At 45.2% G+C, this 17,357-nt stretch overlaps 1 protein-coding gene across 3 annotated transcripts in view; it reads left to right on the top strand.

Annotated features, from left to right (window-relative positions):
• Positions 1-17,357, top strand: part of MDN1 (midasin AAA ATPase 1) — a 211,576-nt gene that overhangs the window by 153,672 nt on the left and 40,547 nt on the right. For all 3 annotated transcript variants that reach the window (XM_053287391.1, XM_053287389.1, XM_053287388.1), the window contains exons 65-73: positions 2,572-2,845; positions 4,077-4,312; positions 4,656-4,751; positions 5,601-5,695; positions 6,232-6,356; positions 7,305-7,442; positions 15,473-15,582; positions 15,800-15,873; positions 16,432-16,615. In XM_053287391.1, coding sequence (XP_053143366.1) covers positions 2,572-2,845; positions 4,077-4,312; positions 4,656-4,751; positions 5,601-5,695; positions 6,232-6,356; positions 7,305-7,442; positions 15,473-15,582; positions 15,800-15,873; positions 16,432-16,615 — 1,332 coding nt within the window. The remainder of the gene's footprint in view (positions 1-2,571; positions 2,846-4,076; positions 4,313-4,655; positions 4,752-5,600; positions 5,696-6,231; positions 6,357-7,304; positions 7,443-15,472; positions 15,583-15,799; positions 15,874-16,431; positions 16,616-17,357) is intronic.

The following is a 17,357-nucleotide window of genomic DNA, read 5'->3' as shown; positions in this document are numbered from 1 at the left end:
TCGTACTCTTAACTCCTCAGATAGCCAAATTCCAGGAATTGCTTGGTGAGGACAGAGACGCATGGTACATACATGTTTGTTATATCTTTGTGTAAACCGCCCTGAGCCATTTTGGAAGGCTGGTATAGAAATCGAATGAATGAATATCCAGCCTCCAGGTGGAGGCTTCTCTGCTTCAGCTCTCCTAGAGGGTTTCCTTTATAATCAGACTTCAAAGGAGGCATCTTCCTGGCATAATCTCTCCTGATCACCCCACTTCTGGAGATTGGGCAAAAAGACCCACTTATTTAGCATGTTGGAAAGCCAAAGCCCCCCACCTGAGGTTTTGTCCTGGTCAGGTTGGTCCCACAAGGTCAGGCTTTGGCTCCCTGCCATCTCAGGAGTCTCTTAGGACACTTATCTTTTCATAAGATGAGTTCTCTTGCTTCTTTGGGGTGCAGTTCTGTGTCATTCTGCCTGTCTCTGTCTTCAGCCAGTAACCTTCTATTTCCCTAACTATATATCATCCTTATTCTTTCCTCACATGTACTATTGATAGACAGCAAAAGTAAACATTAGGCTACTATGACACTTAAGTTAAACTGTGTTGGCTTGAGCAAACAGTTGATGTGGCATCTGGATTTTAGCAAAGCTCATATTTCTGATTTTTGAGGTCTAAAGCAAATCTTTTCCTTCATGATTTTTTGGGTACAGATTTTTCTAACCCCCTTTCCCTTCTTATTAGTTGCTATATATTTAATCTTCATGTGAGATTTTTTAAATTGAATTTCTAAATTATTTTATTACATAAAACAATATGAAAATGCACAAGAAAAAAGAAACTGTTGCAGTACTTTGGCCTTTATTATGAAACTAAAGATAGTTTCTTTCAAAAGGATGAAAAGAAATGTTATCCATTGAGCTATGCGTTCTTCCCTGCCAGTTCTTCCCTGCCACAAAGACCTGTTTAAATAGAAATTATTTGTCTGTCTGCATCCCTTAATGCAAATACAATTTGTTGATTTTGCCATCACTGCATATTCATAACAATATAACAGGAGCCCTGCTGGATCATTCCAAAGGTCTATCTTGTTCAACATTCTATTTCCCACAGCGGCCATCCAGGTGGTTTTGTGAAAGCTTCAAGCAGGACATGCAGGCATCCCCTTTTTCCACTGCAACTAATATTCAGAGGCATATTATCTCTAAACTAGTAGTATTTAGACATCATGACTAGCAGCCACTGATAGACTTGTCCACCATGCATTTGTCTAATCCCCTTTTAAAGCCATCCAGGCTAGAATCTGTAACCACGTCTTAAGTCAGCAGTTTCCATAGATTATTTATGTCGTCAGTGAAGAAATACTTCCTTTTGTCCATTCTGAACCTCAATCAGTTTGTTAGGTTCTAGGTGAGTGAGTGAGAACACTTCCCTGTATCCACTTCCTCTACACCCGGCATCATTTTTATGTCTCATTCATGTCCCCACAATAACCTTTTTTCTAAAGTAAAAACCGTAATATTCCAGTCTTATCCTCTTTCAGATATGGTGACCAGAACTGTACAGAGTATTCCAAATGTGGCTGCACTGTAGACTTGGTATGGACTATGGTGCAGCCGCACTTGGAGTACTACGTACAATTCTGGTCACCACATCTAAAAAAGGACATTGCAGAACTGGAAAAGGTGCAGAAGAGGACAACCAAGATGATCAGGGGCCTAGAGCACCTTTCTTATGAGGCAAGGCTACAACACCTGGGGCTATTTAGTTTAGAAAAAAGACGATTGCGGGGAGACATGATAGAGGTCTATAAAATCATGCATGGTTTGGAGAAAGTGGAGAGAGAGAAATTCTTCTCTCTCACACACATAACACTAGAACCAGGAATGCCAGGAAATTTAGGACCAGCAAAATGGAGGTACTTTTTCACACAACGCATAATCAACTTGTGGAATTCTCTGCCACAAGATGTGGTGACAGCCAACAACCTGGATGGCTTTAAGAGGGGTTTGGATAATTTCATGGAGGAGAGGTCTATCAACGGCTACTAGTCGGAGGGCTATAGGCCACCTCCAGCCTCAAAGGCAGGATGCCTCTGAGTACCAGTTGCAGGGGAGTAAGAGCAGGAGAGAGGGCATGCTCTCAACTCCTGCCTGTAGGCTTCCGGTGGCATCTGGTGGGCCACTGTGTGAAACAGGATGTTGGACTAGATGGGCTTTGGGCCTGATCCAGCAGGGCTGTTCTTATGTTCTTATAAAGACATTATAACATTAGCAACATATATATGTTAGCATTCTAACATTAGGATGTTACATTATAACATTTTTCATGCTCCGATTCTGCAACACAGGATGTTCTTTCTTCTCCAAGATCTTGCATAACACATTCTTGCTGCTGTTAGCAGATCTTAGTCATTCTTGCAACGTTTGATGCTTTTCTGTATAATTTAATAAGAATGAGTCTAGTTTAGTGATCATGTGATTCTGCCCATTGGTCTGGTTCCATGCAAGTATGGAGATCTATAAACCACTTGATGTCAAATGCAGTGCTATTAGTCAACATTAAATGGATCTTTCAATATGATTTAACAGGATTTTGAAGATATAACTGCTCAGGCAAGCCTTGAGGGGGAAATGGAAACAGAAGATGGTTCAGAAAATGGAGCAGCCCCTGAAAAACCTCTCCTTTCCCATCACTCAATGAAAACAGTAATGACGGTTCATCAGCAACTATGCCTTTACTTTGCACGATCCCTGTGGTATCAGCAAAACCTGCCCTCCCATCAGGCTAAGCATCATTTGAGTACTTTCCTTGCCTGTTATCAGACTGGTGCTTCATTGGTGGCTCACTTCTATCCTCTCATTGGTAAGGCTTTCTCTTGTGTTTTCAGGTGCCCTGTGCAATGGTTTGCGAACTTTGTCTCTTAGGAAAGCATCTCACCTGAACTGCCAAGGCACTTCTCTGTGTTCCAGAAGACTGAAGCATGTTTTAGGGTGTACACCCAGTTATGTTATAGGACCTCCCCATCACTCACATGACCTGAGAACATGCCCTAGAAACCCATCCAACACTTCCTATGTCCTTGCATTGCAGTGGGAGAATTGTGGTGGGACTGCTTGGCCTCTGTTGTTCTTAATGAAGAATCCTTGTTAAGCTTCCAAGGCACCCCAGATTTCAGTGAATTGCTATGTGAAAAGCACAGCTATACTTTTTACGCTTTCTCTCTACCGTTGCTATTTATATACATAACTTTTGAGAAGAACATTATTGAAATGTTTTGTGGCATTTTGGGGTCTAACACCACATTATAGTTGCACTTTTAGGCTTCTTGTTGAGTTTTGGAGAGCTAATATGGGGGCATGAGTGGCCTTTATTTTCTCTACCTTAATAATGAGCATATCCGGTTTGAGTAGAGTACTACTGAAGGCAGTAGGGTAGGAGAAGTTCCACTGGGATAGAGAAACTCAACTAGTTAGCAGAGAGCCTGCTTTAGAAGTTTTGTGTTTGTTTTTTATTGGAGTCAGCCACACTTAGCTGCTGTAGAAAACTCCTTGAAAATTGAATTTTTAATATATTCCATAGGGAGCAAAAATAACACCAAAAGCATACTGGGGGAAAAGCCAAGCAAAACAGAGTCCTGGAGTACATGTCTAGAGGTACTCAATACTTGTTTGGCCTAGTGTTCAGAATCGGGAAGGCATGCTAGGCTGATTTAGAACACAGTGTGGGCAGCTGCTTATATTTGCAGGGGCGTGTGCAAGTACTTGGAAACTGCTTCCACAGCAAAGAGTTGGGAGTGCACAAGCAGAGGGCGTGCCAACAAAATCTCTCTGGTGTGTTCTCATTTCATGTGGAGTGCCTGCCAGATTGCGTGTTCCTGGTGCGTGCTCTCACTTTGTGTGCTCAATCTGCCTTGCACAGAGATCTTTGGAATGTGGTCTCACTTCATGTGGGGAGGGCTTGTAGCAAATTGGGGCAAGGGCCTGACCACAGCTCACCATTTGGCTATCATCGCTCTAAGGTAAGATGCATTTTCCCAGACACAGAACTTCCAGTTTACCATTCCATATCATCTTCTCCCCCTTCCAAATCTTAGGTTCTGAACTGGATGATGATCTTCATGGCAGCCAACTTCTTGCAAGCACAATATTGCAGAATACACTCTTTGAAGAAGGGACTTCAGAGCTTGCCCTTCAGCACCAAGAGCCATATGACTTCTATCACCATCCTAATATTCAACAAGTACGACAGTGCCAACAAGTACTTGAAAACTTCACTAAAGGAGTGAAAGCACTGTTGCAGGAATGGCCTGAACACCCTGCCCTTGTTCAGGTAAGAGGTGGCCCCAGCCTAAAATTCCAGGGTTTTAAAAGGGGATATGCATGTATGCATCAGTGGTGTATGTTGACTGCTAGTTAACTAACCAGCATGTAATTTAAAATATTTCTTTTCATGTGTGGTCTATACACCAAGACTTTGTCTCAATGATGTTTTCTAAACAGTCGAATGTACTGCTAATTGCCCATGTGGACAGTGTGTCCATATTTAGCAGCAAAAGAATCAGTTGTACATTGTGTCTGCATCTCTTTTCAAGTTAAAGATGCCTTCATTCATTGATTCATTCATTCATTTTGGAAACTGACATCCAGAAACATTATTGTCTTTCATTTTGCAGCTCTTGGTTGTGACGGATAGAATCTGTAGTTTTCCTCTCTCCAGCCCCCTCTCAAAGTTCCTGAATGGCTTAGAAATTCTGCTTGCCAAGTCTCAGGTCAGAAATTGGAGTGTGTGAGTGAGAGTGAGAGAATACTAACATCCCAAAATTATTATTATTCACCTGATTTTTATCAATGTGTTTTGGTGAAGTTAGGTACTATATAACAAGTTCTGGTAAGAATTAATCTGCCTACTTTCCTTTCACTACCCCTACAACTGGACTAAACTTGGTCCAAATCGGTTAGATAGTTCACAAGCTAGCCCACTTGCACCTCAAATGTTTACATGTACACCATCTTGAAATATAGGGTGGATTACTTCATCACAAACTACACCATTGAGGTTTCCTTATGTGTCCCTACAGCTGCACCAAATTTGGTCCAAATTGGTTAGGCGGTCCACAAGTTAGCCCACTTGCGCCTCAAATGTTCACGTGTCCACCATCTTGAATTGGGGTGGATGACATTATTACAAACTATGCCTTTGAGTCATCCCTTTGAGTCATCCCATACAGCTTTTGTAAATTTGGTTCAAATCAGTTAGGTGGTTCACAAGTTAGCCCACTTGCAGCTCAAATGCTTATGCGTCTGCCACTTTGAATTGGGGTAGATGTTGTCATCACAAATGACGCTGTTGAGGTCTCCCTATGTGTCCCTACAACTGTACCCAATTTGGTTCATATTGGTGCAGGCATTGCAAAGTTGATGATGGGCATGTGGGTGGGCACAGAATGCCAGTTGATCTCATAAGCTTACTTTCCATAGGGAAAGTAGGCTAAAAATATGTAGAGGAAAGTTATTAATTTTCCATGGATAGCTGGCAAGGAATGGCTTTTCATTCTCTTGCTGTAAAGTATATTGCTAAAGGTTTGTTTTTGCTTGAAAGCTATCCCTTCCTCTTCTAGGATTGGGAGCAGACAGCTAGTCTAGCTGTTTCTCTGAGGAAACACCTTGATTCGGTCACTCAGCTGATCATCCAGTGGCGTAAACTAGAGCTCAAGTATGTGGTTTTTGCTTTGCTTTAAATATTTTCAAGTGGTGTTTGTTAGGGAGAGGTGTTAATCATGTATAGTGACTAAAGGGGCTTTGATCAGGGCTTCTCAGTAGTTGTGGGGGGTTTCACTGCTTACACAACTTTTGTTTACTTTCAATGTGACTGCTGTCTTCAGCTTGTACAGACCACATCCCTGGTTTCCATCTCTTTCCTCCTAAATTCATATTCTTTCAAAATGTGATAACCAAGTGGGTTATGCAAAATAATAAGCTGTATACATGATTATTTGTTTGTTTGTTTTGTTAGTGAAGATTTTTGGTGTTTTCTTTGTTGTGTAATTGACACTCTATTTACTTACCATATTTGTATACCACCCACTACTGAAGTCTCTAGACTGTATACAAATACTTCACCAATTCTGCACTTAGCTGCTTCTTCAGATGTGGGTATACACTGATGCCTTAAATCACAGGTGCATGGATTGTAGTAGGGCTTGATATTGGTTGGTTGGTTTGATTTCCCCCCTCCTCTTGTCTTGTCAGCTGTTGGTCTGTTAGTTTGGACAACACAATGAAACATCACACAGAAAAATCGATGAAGCACTGGTTTTCAGTCTATCAGATGATTGAGAAATATAGGCAAGAACAGACAGAGAAGAAAACTGAAGGTAACTTTCCAGCTACCAGTTTTTAATATTAGTTTTACAGGTTTATCAGTGAACTGCTGGAGCTGTATATGATAAGACACATATGCTTCATAACATACAATCCATGTCTGCATCCATGGCCTTGAAAGTGTGCTATAACTTCTCTCACTGTATAGCATATTGAAAAATCAGATTGCTTCATCCAGTGCTAGTTTTCAGTATGCCTTACAAGCAAAACTTATAACTGCTTTCCAAAAAAGAAAAAGAATTGAATGGTCCAAGTATATGGCCAATAAAGACAATCTTGTATTTTTTATTATCTCTGGAAACACCTTTTCCTGTGTTGCAAAACTATTAATATTTTGAAATAATAAAGCTATCTATATAGATGAAGAATTGTCTTTAAAAAAACACAACACCACACATTTTAATGGTCTCATTTTGCCAGTACAGACTAGCTTGATCTTAGCTGTGGTTAAACCATTGGAATCTAACCTTAGCAATGTTCATTCCTTCTTCATACTCACCAGTCTTCTCCAAGCCCTTCCCTCCTCCTTCTGCCTTCACTGTGATTAAGGAAGCTATCACACCAACCTTAAACCATACTTAATGCTAACTAGGGTTCTTGTTTTACCAGGATCTGAAACTGTAAGTTTAAAGTAAGTTTTAGCTCCTCTTAAAGGCTCCTTCTGGTTAGTGCTAATTGCAGTTAAGGAACGTGTTTATGGTTTCCTTAACCACAATTAGGGTAGGGGGAATTTGATTCAGAGAGAAGAGCAGGGAGCACATATACCTGAGGTTTGGATTCCAGTTTCTTGGCAGGTAGGTAAGAAGGAGCCAGCATTGAACCTGAATAGCAGATTTGTTTGGTTTTTTTAAAAAAACAACAACATCAGTTTGAATGATCTCTCTTTCTCTCCCCCACCCCTATCTTTTCCCCTTGTAATTCCAATTTTGTGAAACTGATAGAAGTGAATTTAACTGCAGTGGTCAATACACTGCAGGCTTTCATAGAAGGATCTACATTGGGGGAATTTCACACACGACTTCAGATGCTGTTGGAATTCCACTGCCATGTCTTTCTGATGCCCCAGGTGGAAGGAAATGGTAAGTATTTTTTTTAATGGGCTAAAGTTTTTCCTGTCTTTGATCAGGACTGGGTAATAGTTTTACTTGCAAGCCTCATGTAGTCCAATAGCTCTTAGTTTTTGTTTTGAGCATTCATGGTCAGCCATGGCCATTCTCTGCTGCTGCAATCCAAGGATGTCTCCATGTGGGTTATGTTTCTCCATGTGGCTAGGTAGGACTATGCAAATTAAGTTGGAGCCCTTAAGAGCCGGGGAGCCTGGCCCCACCCAGTTCTTTTAGTCCTGCATTTGGCTCCAGGCAGTTCTCTCTTTGGTTTTTCTCTGATTACTTCCTTGTTTCTTCACCTATTTCCATTTATTCTTCTTGACTGTTTGCTTTGTTCAAAGATCTTCTAAAACTCTATCTTACCAAAAAAGAAACAGAAAAAAAGAGGAGAGGTTAGCTTTAGTTTTACTTTCAGTTTTGTTCCTCTCCCTCCCCCACTCTTCTCCCCACTGCTTTTTCTTGTCGTCTTTCTTTCCCTTTGCTGCATAGACCAAGCTAAACGCAAAGTTCACATTAGGTTCCCGAAGGGAAAGCCACCAGCAAGACCTTCTGAAGGCCATTCAGGTAGCTGGTAACCTGCCCAGGTGGCCACGTTACCAGGAATGCCTAGAGAGCCCCCAGAGCTCCAGAGAGCACAAAAAACTCTGACCTCCCACCATCTGACTGTGAATTCAGGCAAATGTCCGCAAAAACAGGATTCTGACCTGGGCGGAGTGGACCAGACAGCCGCCTTGCTTCCATTCCCCGCCATTGGGGCAGCCCGAGCCACATCAGCAGAAGCGGAGGCAGCGCCACTCTGCCCACTCTCCTGAGCTACGTGGAGCATGCGGCTGCTGGGAGTGACCCAGCTCCCTTGTCGGCCGCCATTGCCTCCACCCGCGGCATGTCAGGCGCGGCAAAGGACAAGCGCCAGGCCACCAACGAACAGGCTGCAGCTGCACTGGAGGATGCAGATTCCGGCCAAGTCCCAGCTGCTGCAAAGGCCTCCCCAGGAGCACGGATGGTGGTCACCAGGAGCGCCGCAGCGGAAGCAGCCAGCCAACCGGTGAGCTCGGCCCATGGTGGGCCTTATTCTCTTCCTCTGCTTCCCTCGCTGCCCTAACAAGCCCCAGGGGGTCTGGAACGTCTTAGCCTATGCCAGTTCAGCAGACTGTAACCCAGATGCCCACAGACATGCCACCTACTTGGCATTCTTGGGTTGTAGATATACTGGCACACTAATTTGAACGTTATTACCAACTAAAGTCAAAAAGAAAAAGTGGGTTAAAGGGGGACCATCTTTTTCCTCATGTGCTTCATCCTCCACCTCAGGTAGCCCTGCCCCTAAAAAAGGCCACAGAAAAAAGCAAAAAACACATTTTTAAACATCTAAAGAGGGGAAGTCTAGATCTAAGCAAAAGGGGAAAGAGTATACACTCTCTGAACTCTCAGGCCCTGACTTGCCTGACCTTAGAAGGCCTAACCCCAGGGTACCAGATGCCCCAGCGGGACCCCTCAGAACCATCTAGCTAAGCCTCAATCTACCCCAGGACCTATTATTCCCTTGGATAAGGAGACCATCCCAATGGAGGATTCCCCAGGGGACCCCTATGGTGTGCCAGACCCTGAACACCACCCAGACAGAGAAAAAGAGGAGTAGTCTGATGGGCAAGAACCATAAGGTTCAGAGGCTTCGCATAGACTCTTCTGCTATTTGGACTTTGCCCCGCTGATAAATAAAGTCTATACATACTTTGAGACTCGATCCACCCACATCTCTGGAATCCCAACCACCAAGTGTGCTGGTTTTTCCTAGCCCAAGGGCAAATATATAGCCCTTCTAATTCCATAGTTTTTTCGTGGAGGCCGCAAAGGTGGAATGAAAATTTCCCGTCTCCAATAGAAAGAACTTAGCAATAGCTAACAAACTCTATTCTTTCACAAGGTGGGGGGAGAATTTTTTTCCCCACCCACAAATGCACCGGTGGTGGCAATGATTCAGGATCATTCCTCTCCCGGGACAGGGAACCCAACCTAAAAGCCCCCACTGATAAACACCTAGAAGGGGCCATGAGGCCCACTCATGATTCTGCTGCCTTAGTGATGAGAGCTTCCACAACTGCCTCTATGGTAGCCAGGGCATCCCTCATCTGGTTAGATGACTTGATACAAGAACCAAACTCTAGTACAGCTCTCATGAAGCAAACACTCTTAAAATTACATAAGGCACAGGCCTTTATCTCGGCTTCCACTCTGGATTCTATTTGCCTTGCATCATGGGCAGCAGTGGCTTCAGTAGTGGGCTGCTGTAATTCATGGTTAAAATATTGGCAGGTTGACGCTACCTCCAAAAGCAGCCTCATAGCAGTACCCTTCAATGGGAAGACATTGGGGATGAAAGAAATCCTCATTGAGTCAAAAAATAAAAAGAAAGCAATGCCCTCGTGACATATAAAATGGATCACACAGAGGGGAGGAGACTGTTTTCAGCACTTTTTCTGCTCCTACATCCCAACTTGGTGGTAGGGATCGAGGTTTTAGGTTACAGCGCTCCTCCTGGAACTGATCCAGGCCTTCCAGACTGGGCTTCAGCAACAGGGTGGCCTTCAATACCCAAAACATGCGGTCTAAGAAGCTATTCTGATTCAGGGTTGGGGGGCCTTGGGTAGTTGCTTCTCTGCACTCTGGCACGCCTGGGAGTGCACCACCTCTATCTGCTGGGTACACACTTCCATCGAGGCAGGTTACTCCATAAGGACGGGACACAAATCTCCCTCACTGTTTCCTACTCACTCCAAACCTCCCACCTACCCTTAAAATACAAGGGTCTCACAGGGGCAATTCAGCATTTCTTGTCAATAGGGGCCATAGAGCATGTCCCAACAGTTCAACAGGGTACAGGCATCTATTCCATCATTTTCACAGTCCCCCAAAAAGGTTGGCTTCCTATGGGTGGTGTTGGATTTAAAATTCTTAACTTCTACATACAAAAGTGAAAATTCCACTTGGGAGTCCCTAAGGTCAATTGTGGGGGCCCTCCAACATCTTGATTGTTTAACCATAATAGATCTAAAGAGGCTTATTTGCCATCCCATTACATTAGGACAGTCGCCACCCACTACGCTGCCTTTACACAGGTGTGCATTGCCAATACAAAGTGCTCCCTTTCGGCCTCTCTTCAGCACCTCGCATATTTACAATAATCTGCTAATATTGTATTTACAATAATGTTTACCAGTGCTAACGCACCTCCGCCTCCTAGGTGTAGGGATATTTGCGTAATTGCACAATCTGTTGATAAAATCTCCTTTTCTTCAGACAGCCCACAGGGACCCTTCGGGTGTTCCAGGACCACGGCTTCTTTGTTAAACAGAGAGAAAAGCCACCTCACCCCAACTGCTACATCTGGGTGTTCTGATAAACACACAACAGGACAAACTATTCCTACCCCCAGAGCACAAGCTCACTTTGGAGAAGCTTACAGAGATCCCTTCCTCTCCTCTCACTAGGGGTGTGCACGGAACCGCAGAGCTGCGGTCCGGCACTGTGGGGTGGGTTCCTTTAAGGGTGGGGAGGGTTTACTTACCCCCCCGCCACTTGCCCCCGTCCAGCGCGCGTATTTAATGTAATAATTGGGGCAGCAGGATACTTCCCTGCTGCCCCTTGTCCCTCTGCAATGCCGCCAGCCGCTTTGACTCACAGTTTTGAAAGTAATTACTGCTGCCCAGTGCCAATAATGAAGTTGAAGAAGAAGCCGGCCTCCACTTCGGCGCCTCTCCGCCCGGCGGCTCCCCCAGGAGCCGCCGCCGCCTCCCAGCAGCCACTGAGAGCGGCTCTGCCATGGAGGACGCGCCGCGGCGCCGCGGCAACCCTCACTTCCGGCTACCATGCGACTTTCCCCCACATACAGAGTGGCTGCATTCTGCCACTCTGTATGCGGGGGAAGTCGCATGGAAGCCGGAAGTGAGGGTTGCATCACTTCCGGCTTCCATGCGACTTCCCCCGCATACAGAGTGGCAGAATGCAGCCACTCTGTATGTGGGGGAAAGTCGCATGGTAGCCGGAAGTGAGGGTTGCCGCGGCGCCGCGGCGCGTCCTCCATGGCAGAGCCGCTCTCAGTGGCTGCTGGGAGGCGGCGGCGGCTCCTGGGGGAGCTGCCGGGCGGAGAGGCGCCGAAGTGGAGGCCGGCTTCTTCTTCAACTTCATTATTGGCACTGGGCAGCAGTAATTACTTTCAAAACTGTGAGTCAAAGCGGCTGGCGGCATTGCAGAGGGACAAGGGGCAGCAGGGAAGTATCCTGCTGCCCCAATTATTACATTAAATACGCGCGCTGGACGGGGGCAAGTGGCGGGGGGGTAAGTAAACCCTCCCCGCCCTTAAAGGAAACCCCCCACCCGGACCCGAACCAGCCAGATCCGAACCGGTCCGGAAAGTCCGGAGGCCTTTACAATGGCTTCCGGACTGGTTCGGACACACCCCTACCTCTCACTTCCAGAATCCTGGGGCTGATGGTGGCAGCCATGGAGTCAGTGCCATGGGCCTGCTTTCACCAGAGAGCCTTGCAGTAGTTTCTTCTACCATCCCATCCGGAGTTTGCAGTAAAATCCAGCAGACGGGGTCACCATGACGCATCTGGTACTTCAGTCCCTGAGCTGTGGGGAAACTATTCTGTACCTCTTGGTGGGAAAAGAGTTCTTGGATCCGCCTCAGATCATCATTGCCACAGACTCCAGCAAGTACGGCTGGGGCGCCCACTGCCTCTGCGAGTCACCTCAAGGGAAGTGGTCAAAGATGAAAAACAGCATAGTATCAACTGGCTGGAACTCTGAGCAAACCTGACAGCACTCCTGCTGTACTAATCCGCCATTCACAAATAACACGTGTTGATATAAGTGTGGCAGAGACAAGGTGCACGTGAATGACCAGGTCGGGATCCCTGCAGGCAGAAACAGCTTCTGTTCTGGGGGGCCAAGCAGCTTGTGACATCCATGGAAGCCCATCATGTACAGAGAAGACTGGAAGTGTGGCAGACTGGCCACAGCAGACCTTTAACAGAGCTCAGTGTGTCATCCGGATCCAAGCTGGTTAAAGCTAGCCACCTGGAGACTGAACTGTGCCTCCTAAAATGGCACAGCTATTCATCCAAGGTGCTCGGCACAATGTTAGTCTCCAGGCGTCCTTCAGCAAATACCATTTACCAGCATACCTGGAGGGCCTTCCTAAGATAGTCTACTAAGTATGCAATCCCCAAGGAATTGGCTACCATGAAGCACCTCCTCCAATTCCCCCAGGACGGACTGGACCAAGGTCCTTCTGCAAACACTTTAAAATGCCAAGCTGTCTCCCTGGTGGGACTCATCCAAGGGGTTTCCAAACACTCTTGGCAACAGCATCCACACTTAGTGTTTCCTCAGAAGAGCAACTCTGCTCTCTTCCCCCAGTGGGAATCGACTCCCTGTTTGGCAGTTGCATACTGTCCTTCAGGCACTCCAGGGTTCCCCTTTCAAACCAGTGAAGTCCATTCCACTGCGCCTCCTGTCTTTAGAGCTTACCCTCCTCATAGCAATCACTTTGACCCGCAGGATATCAGAGCTCCACGCCCTGTCGGTGCATAAGAACTTGTGCTCTTTTTTTTTTAGGTCTCTGTTGGGCTAATTCCAGCCTCCCTTTTTCACCCAAAGGTGGCCTTCCCTTTTCACTTGTCACAAGACGTGGTTTTGCCCTCGCGTTGCCAAAAGCCTGTACACCTGACGTCCTGGCACAGTTTGGCCAACCATAGATGTCCAAAGACGTACATAAAACATACAAAACATATTCGTACCACGGAAATACTCTCTGTTTCCTCTTTACCTCAAATGATGGGTCAGGCCATTTCTTCCACCACCATAGCTCGGTGGTTAAGGGCTTGCATAGCCCTGGTTTATGAATCCGAGTACCTTAGGACTCCCTCTAAAGTGTTGGCTCATTCTACCATGGCCGCAGCTACCTCGGCTGTTTTTTCTACTAGCGCTTCTGTCTGGGATATTTGTAGAGCAAATACGTGGAGGGCTCCTTCTGTGTTCACCAGACAATATAAATTGGACTCCTTCACCTCCACCCATGCAGCTTTTGGGTGGCGGGTTCTCCAGATGATGCTTCCTATGGAATAGGGGGGGCTCCTTCCCTAGTTGGGGCTGAGGTTTGTGGTGTGTCCCCACTCCGAGATGTCCTTGGATTGCAGCAGCAGAGAATGGAGCATTGGTTCACTCACCATGAAGGCTTCTTCTTGCTGCTGCATCCAAGGACGTCTTGACCCTCCCTTCAGCACATGTGCCTCCTTTTAGCTAGGGCACTTTCAGGAGTTATTTTTTCATACTGTCCACCAGTTGATCCTAACACTCTGGGGTTTGTTTTTTGTCATGGTTTGCTGTTCCGCTTGTTCTATGTTTTCTGCTCAGTGTTTATCTTCAAGGTGCGCTTTGGCTCTTGGCCTAAAAGAACTGGGTGGCTCTTAAAGGCTTCAACTTAATTTGCATAGTCCTGCCTTCAAGCCACATGGAGGAGCATAACCCACTCTGAGACATCCTTGGATGCAGCAGCAAGAAGAAGCCTTCACAGTGAGTGAACCAATGCTCCATTTTATTTATTTCTGGGTTATCCAGGCATCAGTAGCTGACATCCTGACTAAATTATTCCATGGAAATCCCATTTAAATCAATAGGAGAAGTTTGTCTTGATTAATTTCAATGAGACTTCCACTGAGTAATTTATTCAGGATGTCAGCTGTTGAGTAAGGAACCCCCTTTCTTCCTGCTTGATACCAGCTAGTGGTCTCTACACTGGGGTGCTCTCCTCTCCATCCATTAGGATGGCAGAATCTGGATAGAAGAGATATTTGGCTGAGGGGCTAGACTAGAAGATATTTCCCACCTTCTTGCATCCAGTCTTCCCTGCCTCCTAGAAAATGATTATGTGGTAGTGGTCAACGTTGGGTTATTAAGGTATGCTTGTTATATAGTAGACCTTGAAATGGCATCGCTGCATATTAGGCAGAGCTTGCTATCAAATTGTGTGTGCGTTCTCCACTCCAGCTTACCTTAAAGCAACTTAGTTCAGACATCATGTCAAGTCAGTGATATGTGCAACTATAGTGTAGAACTCAAACCATGTTTGATTTCCAGATGTGTTTTAAAGCTGCTTATCTGCTTTAATTTTCCATCTACTCAGCACTTAGTTCATAGGTTTATTCAGTATTTATTACAATTATTATTACCAATTTTTAATAGGACTGAACTTAGCTTTCTAGGATTCATTTTTTGTAGCGAAAGGTAACCTTTTGGAGAGTGAAACCTTTTCTCTGAAAGTATTGCTCCTCTAGGAAAACAGTTTTTTTCTGTAAAATTGGGATCCTTCCCCTTCACTTAGACAAAAAAAAAAAAAGCCCAAAGAAGGGAAGGGATCATGCTGAACACCACATATCACTAGGGACTGCTTTTCTTGAAGTAGCTGCTTCATTGCAGCACAGTATTCAGAGCTTGATACTCGATTGATTGATTGATTGATTGCCATCAAGTCGGTGTCGACCACATAAATAGATTATCTCCAGGATGATCTGTCTTCAGCTTGCCCAAAAAAGAAGATGAATTGTGATTTGCATACTGGTGCAGATGAGGTGAGCACTTGCACCACTGTCTGGTCGTGTCATCAAAGGGGGCCTATGTTTGTGGTGAGTAAAGGTTTTCACAAAGCCCTACCTCACCCCGCTTTTTCACCCGGCCATGTTTTTTTAATGGCACACCTAGCTGACTGCTTGTGCCTATAGTGCTGAAGAGAGAAGAAAGGAAAGGACTGGGCTCTTAACAGAGCCCCCCTGCTATCGTGTTTCGACTTGGGGAGATGGGGTGGCCCCTCTCTCAGGAGAAGTTCTGTATGGAAGACCTTACCTACTTGTTTCAGTGGGAGGCCCCATCCTTATCGTGGCGAATGCCCTCTAGGAGCCTCAGTAGAAACATTTATGAATGAAATTTATTTTTACTTGTTTCAGACATGTTGTGCAACGTGCTGTGGAATCTATACAATTACTATAAGCAGTTTTCAGAATGTGTGCAAGCCAGGCTGACTGAACTTCGACAACCTATAGAAAAAGAACTGAAGGTGAGAACAAGATTTTGTTGGTGTGATCACTGATGCCGTTGGCTGTAGGAACCAAAGTATGGTCTCCTGGGAAAAACCAGTTCAGATAAAGAATGGAGTGCTACCCTGACTGCTTCGTATCTCTCTTCAAGCTAAAAATGCGGGTCACTCACTAGTAATTTGTTATAACTGGTAAAATAGATCACAATTCACTGACTCACTTTGTTTTGCTTTATAGGAGTTTGTGAAAATCTCTAAATGGAATGATGTTAGCTTTTGGTCCATAAAACAGTCTGTGGAGAAGACTCACAGGTAATTCTGAAGTGTGGAGTGCCATTTTTGGACCATGAGGCACTTAAATCAGCCTTTTAAGGGGGGGGGTCTTCTGTGTTTGGAGCCTTTCTCCCTTCTTTTCTTTCTTCATGCTGTCTTCAAACCCATTGTGAGAAATATCAAGAAAAGGTAGAGAATTAAATTCAGTAAATGTGTTTATAGTGGGAGAATTTAAAATCTGTAAATGTGTTTTTCTAGAACTTTGTTTTGGGATTGTATAGCTAAACTAATTGCCAGTATAAATCTTTGCTACCAGCATAATGCCGTGGCAGCAAATACAGTCTCTTAACTATCCTACATGCATGTAGCTTGCCAGATTGATACCAACAGCCCCTCCACTTTGGGCACAAATATCCAACAACCCAGTGATAAGTCACTTGGGAGAATGTATTGGGTTCCTTAAAGTATGTGTACCTTTAAAAAATGGATTTTGTACGATGCTTGACTGTTGTAGTATACTTTTGCCATGTATTCACATAAGCAAACCACAAACAAGCAAACCCCCTTATTTCATTTCTGTCTTTCCATGGTGACTAGGACACTTTTTAAATTTATGAAGAAGTTTGAGACTGCTCTCAATGAACCTTGTCGATCTGCCTTGGTGGAGACAGAGCAACTAGTTTCTTTGCAGAAGCAGGAAGCATCTGACAACCAAGAAACTAAAATTCAGAGCTTGAACAACATATTGAGGAAAAAACTGACTGCTAGAACAGATGCTCAGGTATCGGAACTTCTAATTTGTGTTCAGGTAGAATGTCAGGCATTCTTAATCTGCGTGTTGGATTCCCTGCGTGCATATGCAAGCACTCCCATTTGTAACAGCGGGCTATTCATGGGAATATAATAAATACGAAAATAACATTTTGAGAATGCTAATAGAGAATCAAGAACATAAATGTTATTCTCAATGGGGCTATTCACACGACTGCGCTTGTGGGTTGGGAGGAAGGCAGGGTTCAACTTCTCTTTACCCCAGAAGATTGTGTGCAGACCCTGCAGCGTGCAAGCCACGAGCCCACAAGACCAAAGCTGCCGGGAGCAGCGTGGGTAAAGAAAGGCCAGGACTCATTATCCTGGCCTCCGAGTATCCCACAGTGCACTGGGGGATTCCCCTGGGGATGGGCACTCTAGATGCCTGTTTCGTGTCAGCGCAGGCTACAAGCAGCTCGCACTGAGACACAGTCCTGGAGGAACCTTGGCTAAGAGCCAGGCTTCTTCAGTGCTGGGTTTGGCGCCGCAGCACTGCCAGGATCCACATGGATTCCCGTGGTTTTCACGGGCAGACAAGCCTAGGCTTGGCTGCTCATGAGAACAGCTTCAGTGTGTTTCAATTTCAATATGAGATAGGAAGTTCAGTAGATTAGGGGTGTGCCCGAACTGGCTCAGACAGCTGTGGGCAGGGATTGGTTTCTTAGAAACCAGGTAAGCAGGTCCACAGCTGCCCCACTGCCTTCCCACAAAAG

Source organism: Hemicordylus capensis, chromosome 1 (assembly GCF_027244095.1).
Source record: "Hemicordylus capensis ecotype Gifberg chromosome 1, rHemCap1.1.pri, whole genome shotgun sequence".
In the NCBI taxonomy this organism is placed as follows: Eukaryota; Metazoa; Chordata; class Lepidosauria; order Squamata; family Cordylidae; genus Hemicordylus; species Hemicordylus capensis.
This window is presented reverse-complemented; position numbering and strand designations above follow the sequence as displayed.